The sequence below is a fragment of the Gavialis gangeticus genome, unplaced genomic scaffold, assembly GCF_001723915.1.
Source record: "Gavialis gangeticus isolate Ggan-Ray unplaced genomic scaffold, GavGan_comp1, whole genome shotgun sequence".
NCBI lineage: Eukaryota > Metazoa > Chordata > Crocodylia > Gavialidae > Gavialis > Gavialis gangeticus.
Window position 1 is genome coordinate 84,123,249 of NW_017729031.1, and position 9,901 is coordinate 84,133,149.

Sequence of the window (9,901 nt, forward strand, 5' to 3'; positions counted from 1 at the left end):
CTTTGCACTGCCAGCTCATATTCATACCGTGGTCTATTATTACCCCTAGGTCCTTTTCATTTGTGGTGCTAGTCAGTTTGGTGCCACCAAGCCTGTTGGGGGTTGCCCTAGGATGAAAGTTAGGCTGACTGGCCTATAGTTACCCAGGTCCCCCCTCTTGCCCCTCTTGTGGATGGGCACAACATTGGCCCTCTTCCAGTCCTCAAGGACTTCTCCAGAGCGCCACGAGTTGTGGAACAGTTTTTACAGAGGTTCTGCAATGATTTCAGCCAGCTCCTTCAGCACTCTCGGATGAAGATCATCCAGTCCTGCTGACTTGCATACATCTAATTTTATTAATTGGTCATACACCAATTCTATGGCAATAGTAGGAAGGCGATTATTCCTACTGTGCTCATCCTCTACTCTACCTGGCGTGGTTTTCCCCTTGGTCCGGTGAAAGACTGAGGCAAAGTAGTCATTCAGGAGTTCAGCTCTCTCTTGGGTGCCGGTAACCAGCTCTCCTGAGTTGCTGAGCAAGGGCCCCACACTCCCATTTGTTTTCCTCCTGTTCCCTATGTACCGAAAGAAGGACTTCTTGTCCCAGTTAGTTACTGCACAGTAAGGTATCTACACATGCATTACTGTGCAGTAATACTGTGTGCGTGGACTGACTTGGGACTAACTTTAGTCCCAAATCAGACCACACACAGTGTTAATGCACTTAGACGCCTGCACATGTAGATGCCAGCCTATTCCCACTTACTGCATAGTAATTTACCATGCAGTAAATTTAAGCCAGCGTAAATGAACACCATTGAGTGTGATTATTGCACCTGGAGTGATTGACAGGTCCTGCTGGCAGAAGAGAATGACTGGACAAGAATCATTACCACCCTGGCATGAATGGAGAGCATCAATGAGTTGAAGACATAGGGCTCTCCAAGGTTGCAAGGAAACAATGCAGGGGTATGTGCATGTGTGCGTGCACTCACGCGTGCTTGTCTCACAGTGTGTTTTTGGAATCTGTGTGGTATTGGTGCGTGTCTTGGAAAAGGATCTGTGTGGTGTGCTATCTGTCTCTCTCTATCTGTGTGCATCAGCTAGTCTGTCTACCCCTGTGGTTGGATCTGTGAGTAAGAGAAAAGAGAGTCTCTGTGTACCCTGTTTGTATCCAGTTATCTGTTACTTGTGACAGGCTGGGTGAGTAAGAGAGACTTGGGTGAGTAAGAGAGACTATCAATAAACCCTGTCAATAAACCCTGTTTGATTTAACCACTATTAACCTGTCTCTTCTCTCTATACTTGCACTGCCTGTGGAAGTTGGATTCTCTGGCAACAATGGGTCAGTTTTAACCCTTTCTGCCCCTTTCCTTGTTCCTAATTAAGGCACCAATTAGTACTAATTAGACTTCCTCCAACACCAGGAAGCTGGTAACACTATGACTTGCAAGTCCATCTTGTGAAAGATTTCTGAACTATACCATCAGGGAAAGCCAGCCTTACCAGTCGGATTTTTTGCTCCTCCTCCACAATGAAGAGGTTCTCCTTTTTAATGTAGAACTCTGCTGCAGCGAGCATGGCCGCCTTAGGGATGAGACCCACGAGCTGGGAGCCCACCACTGGCAGGTTCAGCTCCTGCAAAAGCAGACAAGGATTTTAACAGCTTTTAACAGCAGAGTCCCAAACCCACTCATCTCTCTCACTGCCCTCCACTCCTCATGCACACCAAAGGGTCAACCACAGATGGCGCGTGCTGAGGAATCCAGCAGGCCCCTTTCCATTGTGGGTGCTGCACCCAGCAGGCAAAGGGATGTATGGAAGGGATACAGAGGCCAACAAAATGATCCCTGTTGCCACCCTGGTTTGGTAAGCATGGAATCATTAGTGACCCCAGAGCACCTTCTCCATTTAATATAACCAGGATGACCACAGTCTGTATCTTATCACCAGAGATCTGGATTTTCTTTTACCATGGAAAAACATGGATTTTCTTTAAAGGAGAAAAACCCAGGAAATGATGGGTTTCCCCTTGCAGGCTGGCAGAGTTCCAGCCTGCAAGGGGCTGCTTGGGGCTGGAGGGAGCAGGACACAGGGGGCAAGGTGTGCCATGTACCAGTTTGCACGTATACATGCACATGGCAGCCAAGCAGTATGGTAGAGAACAGCTCCCACAGCTCTCTCCAGGTAAGTCTATGAAAGCAGGCTGGATGGAGGGGGTATAAGTGACAGAGTGGGGCAAAGGGGTGCAAAGGCAATGTGTAGGAGAGGCGGGAGGGGTGGAAACGTGCCCCTCCCCCCGATTTCTGCGCACATAGTGGGGGGACAGCTGCCCCCCCCCCTGCATCCTGGTGAGTGAAGGGGACAGGGGGAGCTCTGATTTTCTAAGATAAAAAAAACCAAAATCAAATGCCAAAATATATAGGTAATTAAAATTTATTTTATTATAATGATTGAGGCACTGGTAGGCTTCCAAACTGCTTTAAAATTGTAAATATATCAGTAAAACAAACATGTTCAACTGATACCTACCTATATCTAGATCTATATTTATATCTATACCTGATACCTATCTATATCTAGATCTAGATATATAGTGGCATTTCATTTTAAACATGGAAAACTGTGGATTTGGGGGGTTTTAATAAGAGAATTTGAGATTTTTTTTTAATCGGAGAATTTGGATTTTTAAACAGAAAAAAACAGGATCCCTGGTGCAAACTTAGCCACATCCCCTTTCCCAAGTACAGCACAGCTGCTGAACAAGGAAGGACCTTCCTCATTCAGGAGCACAGCCACAGCCTTGAAGACTTTTGCTCATCACTTCACCTGAAATATGCAGTCTCCAGCCTCTCCTGCACAACTCACTCACTCACTCACAGGTACGGTCTCTCCCAGGGAACCTAATAACCTTCTCTCTATGTAAGGGTAGTGGGAGGGGGCACAGGTGCTGAAATACTCTGATCACGGTGGTGTTTCATGCACGGACACAAACTGTGGACTTGCCCAGAGCCCCTCAGCACAGAGTGGGGCAGTCCTAACCAATTCATCCCCCACCCTGAGGAGCCTACCAGAATCCCATTCCTGCAGTGCTTCCCTGCCAGGAGGGTTCCTCGGAGGTAGGGAGGGCAGGAGCTGGTTTCTATTCGAGAACAATGGAATATTCGTTCTGCCTTCAGCACTCCTAAATTATGCACTGGGCTTCGAGAGACTGCCCTTGGGGAACTGGGTGTAGGTCTTGTGGGTCACCACTCTGTGAGAGCATGGCACCAGTGCAAGCCAGGCCACCACCTCCCAGAGCTGGTGAGTGAAGCACTTCATGTCATCTCATGGAAGTGAAACTCATGCTGGCAAACTTGGCCATACCCCTTCTATGCCACAGTTGCCAGCACTTAGGGGGATATGTAACCCCTTGGGTGCCTCAGAGTGCCACAGATCTCACAAGGCATGTGTCCCTATGTCCTAACAAGCACAGAGGGTAACAGATAGCTCACAGTGTATTTCTATACTTTTACCACCCCACATGCACTACTACACAATAAGGCTTTATGGCAGATGCATGAAGACTTTAACCTGCTCCATGTGAATCAGACATTTTGACTGACAGCATATTTCCCTGTAGGGAGAGGGCTGCTCTGGTTAAAACTTCTGGACGTTTGCTTCACACCTGTGCAGCTCACCTGGGCATCTTTGCAGACTTCCTCATAGACAGTGTGGAGGGCTGTGGTCTCAAAATCGAGCAGGTTTGTTGAGACCTGGGCAATATTCTCCTCATCTAAATACCAGCCCAAGCCTTGGACCTTCTTCAAGCGCCCAGGCTGTAAAGAACAACCATGCTTCAAACTCCAGTGACTAATTTAGCCTAGATGAGCTTTTGGATTAAGCTTTCCTCTCCAGAACACCCAGTCCAGTGTGCGATGCAACAAGTGCAGCTTTCTGCAGATGGCTTGGGATGCTCTTCACAGTTTCTAAAATAAGGGGTTGCACATGAAGGAAAAGTAACAAGGATAGAATTGCTCACCTTTAAAAAAGATAAAGCAATGCATTTATCTCTAGAGATACAATGCTATGGGACTCTTCCCTCACCCCATCTCCTTCTGCTTGATAGGCATGCTTGAGGCCTTTCAAACCTATGGAGTTCTCTGCCTGGAGGATCTTACAGCCCCAAAGACTGTAGAGCTGGATGGAGGGTCACCCCAGCTGAACTCAGACATGCCCAAGTGCTGCTTGAATCAGTGGTCCCATCACATGCAGGATAAACTATTCCAGTATGAACAATTATGGAAAGAGGAATATGGGCTCAGGGGGTGGAAGAGGAGGTGGAATTATTTTTTCTCTGTCCTTCAAGGGACTGTCCTAGTCCTACCTGCTCCAAAGAGTGGGATGGAAGTACCTGGTGCTGTGCACGACCTTGCTCCCGGATGTTGAGAGCAATACGATGGGCCAGCTCCTTTGTACATAGCAGGTTGATGTTGTATGCAATGAGGAATTTGCGGGCCCCAGTTACTGTGGCCCCCCATTTTGGCAGAAAGGTTGGAGAGCCAAAATCAGGAGCCCACTCAGCCTTCTTCAGCTTGGAATCAAAGAAAAGAAAGAAAATGTGATTCACTGGAACGAAACTCCTTACTGTTTTACGGTCAGCCAGTTCTGTTTGTGGTGTCTCCTCACACCAAAGAGCTGATGCCAGCTCACAGTCTCTCCCCAGTGTCTCCAAAGCACTGCAGGAAGCACACAGTATGCCTGCTCTGCACCTGCTAAACTTCAGTAGGGCTGTAACACAGTTGCCTTAGAGCACCACTGTGGATCCATCAATAAGCTTTCTGATTCAGGCACGCATATTGGTGCACATGCAGTGCAACACCAGGCAAGTACATTCTTCTAAAATAAAATAACTCTTGAAAGATGGTTACATTCATTAAAGGTGCCTTGCTGGAAGATTATTTTGAAAAATAAAGATCTCGGCAACACTGAAACATGTAATGAATTCTTCTTGATTTTAACAAATTATGCAGGCAAAAGAAAAAAAACGCAGAAAATAGCAAACATTTTGATTTTTTTTATTGCGAGACATTTTTGTTGCAAAATTTGCTTCTATTTTTTTTTTAATTATAAACTTTAAAAAGTTTGAATCCCAAAGGAAGCTTAGCATTTGGACTAATAACAAAAAAAATAAATCAGCATGATCAATGAACCAAAATGTCAGTTACAGGGCTGTAATCCCAATTCAGACAGCAATGCCCAAGAGCACATGTTGGCTGCGCGCTGGCTGTACTGCATGTCGCTACCATAGACAGGCTTTAGCTCTGTTCAGAATTGTTACCTGCCATCCTCCAAAAGCAGTCATATTGTAACAGGGATGATTATACTGCCCCTTAATGCTAATTCCAGGCACTGCAATTAGGTAAATAAACCTCTGGGAAAAAGTAGTTAATAATCAACTTTTAGATAAAGCAGGTCAAAGGATTTCACTCTTCCTAGCACTTTAGACTTCTAAGACCCACTACAAGCAATATATGATTTTTAATGTAGTTGGGGCTTATCACATGTTTCTGAGAACTTGCATTATTCTTTCAAAAATAAAACACTTCCGTTTTATCCAGTGTTGTTTATAAACAATATTTTTTTAATTTAAATTTGATGTTAAAATAACTAAGAAGATGTCTACCTAAGGATCTAGGAACTAGATTTGTTTAGATGCCTAAAATGCATGTAGGCATCTAATGGGATTTTCTGAAGTGCATGGGAGATCAGTTCAGTGGCATCTCAGTCAGTCATCAACAGAAACTCTTTTCTACCACTTCATCCCCTAGGGTACAAATCCACAACCTTTCTCAAGTCCCCATCAAATTCTGTTTTATTGCTGCATGCCCCTAGTCATTAAAACTGAGCTACCACAGGCCAAAGCAGAGAGCATGTTCCAGAGTCCCAGAGCCATCATATAGATCACCCTGAGACTGCCCCATGTCTTTGATGATAAGGGGGACCCATGAGCAGAGGCTTCTGAGCTTGCAGCTGCAGCAGCGTGAGGTTAGTTGCCTAATCATGACGGGCTTTTCCCTACCGCTCCCTCAACCAGAAGTGGAAAAAGAAAGTTACCATGAATGATTATCATCATTAACTGAGTTCTGACCCCATACAAAGTCCTTTGCAGTGGCACAGTCCCTTCCCCAAGGGAATCAGCAAGGATTAAGGGAAAAGTCTCTCTTATTCACAACCACCTAAAGTTGTTTGTCCATTTTTGGAGCAAAGTGGAAAAAGACACTCATACGCAGGTGTCAAAGTCTCCAGTTAATGTTCTAACAAGGATAGAGGAAGAAGATGCTTCTCACTCTTGCCAAGCTTTCTGTCCAGGATGATAAACTCAGCTCAGCCAACTGCCCTGTCCCTCCCATTATGTTCTTAGCTAGTTAAGCCTCCCATCTGCAGGCACGGACAGATCCAGCACACTCAAGACCAGCTCAAATCTGGCTGGAGACGAGCTCAACCCTAAATCAGCCTCTGAGACAGTAAAGCAAGCAGAAAGGACCTTTCGCTCCAATGAGAGAAGTGTCAGGACCTCCCAACACAACACAAGCAGCACAACTGCCATTCCCAAATACTACAAAGAATTTCACCTTTTCAGGGAGTGCTTCATATTCCCCAGCTCGGACTGCAGGTAGAGACTTCCTGCTCTCCTTCCGTGCTGCTTCTCCATATAGGTACACTGTAAGAAGAGATGTGTGAGAGACAGATAAGTGGCATGCTTATTATTGATTTTTGCAAAAAAAAAAAAATCTAGTTGGTCTAATAAAAGATATCACCTCTACCATGAGTCCTGATTGCTTTTTCCTCTAAACCAATGCAGCTACAACCTGGATACATGGGACCCTTCAACACTCATAGGCCCCATGCTGAGTGAAGACACAAGTTATTCCTCATTCATGGAATGAAAAAGGGCTGAGTTGCTGCCCTCAAGCTCAAATACAGGCTGGCTATAGTATTACGCACTGATGTGATGGACTCCAGATTTCACTCCAGGGGAAACCTCATATAGCCTAAAGAAGAACTTTGGGGCTTTCAAAAAAATAAATAAAAAAGGAAGCTGTAGGTTACTAAGTGAGCAACAATGTCTCTATAGGCCTGGATATCCCAAATAACACATACATAGTCTATATATACACATATATACACAGATGCATGTAGATCTACCTATATATACATCAACTAGAGCAGCACTGGTATTGACATAAATCAGCTGTTCCTTCATTTACCTGCTAAGGCATGAGCTTTCTTTACCACATGCAATGTTATCCATAAAACCTGAGATACCCCAAGAGAGTGCTGCCTGTTTTATGACTAGAGGTTCCCTTGATTCCTTGGTAAGTAGCACTTTAAGTTATAGAAATGACAACTGAGAATGGAGTCCTCAGTGTCTGGATCCCCAGCTGGCGACCCCATAAAGCAACCTGATCTTCTCAACATGCCAGGCATCCAGCCTCCGGAAGACAAGTTGCCTTCCCCCACCTTTCCAACCGTCTGTGAGATGGGCTCCCAGAACCTCTAGTGACATTTGTGAATGATTTGCCCCTCATTTTCCTCACACAAAGGATTTAATAGCTCATGCATTTCCTTCTGGGGAATACTGTAATGAGACATTTTCTCCCAAATCATCCCTTAAAAAATATATATTTTTATAACATTAGCACAGACCAATGTGTGACATCTGTCTGGATGAGGGATTAAGGAAGGGACCCACATAAGAGGTCAGAAAAGAAGTTTCCACATACAGAACTCTCTCACTTCCTCACCACCAACTCACCAGGTACCCCAAGCTCTGTGGACAGTTGCTTCCCAAACAGATTGGCACAGTGAATACATTCTTCCATGGTGACATTCATCACTGGCACAAAAGGGCAGACATCCAGGGCACCCATCCGGGGATGTTCACCTAGGAGAGAGGAACAGCATTTCAGGGAATTGCCCAGAGGCCTGAGTGGGGCAGAGGCAGGACAGAGGAGGGGGAGCACAGAGAAGAGGCCATTTAACTAAGGTGGATGCTATGGTATCTTCATTTATCCATCTGGCACCATTTCAGGACTAAGCTACTCCCCTCTTGCTTCCAGGTCACTAACATAAGAGAAATAACTGATTAAACCACCTGAACTGGCTAAACTGGCACCAGTATTTATTCCAGCCTGAAAGCAAGCAACTGCAGGTGCAGAGAGAAGCAGAACCCTTCACATTAGTCAGCACCAGCTGTCTGCCTTCACTTCTTCACTACAAGAGACATGAGCTCACTCAATGCTTGGGCAGAAGCTCCTTTCTAGTTGTGCTTTTAAAATCTAGCTCTACCTGAAGAGGAAGCCGCAGCAGTCAGACTGTTAAACTAGTTTGAGATGTCAGCAGGGCATGGCAGGGGGTTGGGAAGATGTAAAATGGCTCTTTGGTCAGTAGTCCCAGGAGACACTGCCAGCCACATGGTCCCTCTCAAAGATTGCATGCATTTATGGCTACTACACCCTGGACCAGAAGAATGTAGACATACCTGCAGATAGCTGTGAAGGTACCAGCAGCCTGAAGAGGTTGTTGGATGCTTGTCTGTGCCTGTGAGCTCATAAGATGTTCTACCTACATGGATGTACCATGGTTACTGCACATATCAGGACTCAAGGCTGTACGTGTATTGGCTGCCTGGGCTTTGCTGATATATATGGACTCTGCCAAAATGGCAAAATAGCTTTGACATGCAGCAGGATGCTGAGTGACTAGACTTGCAATTGCCTCCCACCCCAACCCAGAATGATCACCTTTGTGTCTGCTCATGTCAATGAGCTGAAAAGCCACTCTGGCTGCCCGCAGAGCACCGTCGACGACATCTTCTGGAGTCCCCACAAATGTATAGACTGTTCGGTTGGTAGAGGGGCCAGCATCTACATCCAGCAGGACACAGCCCTGTGTCTGAGAGATGGCCTCACTAATGGCATCTATCACCTGCAGGAGACCACAATCTAATGAGGGAATTCGTAGCAGTACCCACAGCACTAGAACATAGCAAACCCTGCCTATCAGGCTATCAGAGACATGGTGAGGGCCTTAGCAGTTCTCTTCAATGGGAAGACCCCTCTGCTAAGGAAAAGAGACAAAGCAGGATTGATTCAATATGTGTTAATGCTTCAATGCAACTACAAGAAGGTAACAGGAAAAATCTCAGCCAAGAGGTAACCACTAATCTTCAGATAACTGAACAGCCAGGGCTGAAAAGTGTCTTCTTCATTACAATTTGCAACTGTACCCAAGCAGGCCCTTCTTGCAAGTGCCTCATTTTGTAGTCTAGTATACCTCTAGTATTATGTATTGTACCATATGACTGTCTTCCAAAGATATTTATATGGCCAGTATGCAATACGTTGTGCTTAGCAAAATGACTGCAGATGATGTATAGCAATACAGAATAATGTACAAATGCCAGCATATTTGATGGAAAGGTTTAGAATGAAGCTGTATCCTGAATATGACATGGTTAATGGTGTTTCATTAACATATCTGTCAGTAAACTCTTTGCAAAGGGTAACAACCATATACCAGTATTTTTATGTAAGTTTATGAAACAATTCAGTTATTTATTTCTCCTTGATTACTTAGAAACACACCAATAACTTTTGCTAGAGGCAAAGATTGCTTAGAGTTGGACCAACTGCATAATTGTGGCCTGTTACAAATGAGTCAGAGGGGACCAGCAGGCACTGGGGGAGTCCCTGTTCCCCCGAGCACTACCAGGAGCGACTAGAAATAACGGTCACAAGCTGGCAGAGGGTAAATTCAGATTAGACATCAGGAGGTGCTACTTCACGTTCAGGGCAGCTAGGATCTGGAACCAACTTCCAAGCGAAGTGGTGCTGGCTCCTACCCTGGGGGTCATTAAGACAAGGCTTGACAATCACCT

At 45.3% G+C, this 9,901-nt stretch overlaps 1 protein-coding gene across 3 annotated transcripts in view; it reads right to left on the minus strand.

Annotated features, from left to right (window-relative positions):
• Window positions 1–9,901, minus strand: part of FTCD (formimidoyltransferase cyclodeaminase) — a 37,329-nt gene that overhangs the window by 20,751 nt on the left and 6,677 nt on the right. For all 3 annotated transcript variants that reach the window (XM_019523278.1, XM_019523277.1, XM_019523279.1), the window contains exons 2-7: window positions 8,766–8,949; window positions 7,778–7,906; window positions 6,594–6,682; window positions 4,373–4,552; window positions 3,660–3,797; window positions 1,486–1,617 (exon numbers count right to left, since the gene is read on the minus strand). In XM_019523278.1, the coding sequence (XP_019378823.1) occupies window positions 1,486–1,617; window positions 3,660–3,797; window positions 4,373–4,552; window positions 6,594–6,682; window positions 7,778–7,906; window positions 8,766–8,949 (852 nt within the window). The remainder of the gene's footprint in view (window positions 1–1,485; window positions 1,618–3,659; window positions 3,798–4,372; window positions 4,553–6,593; window positions 6,683–7,777; window positions 7,907–8,765; window positions 8,950–9,901) is intronic.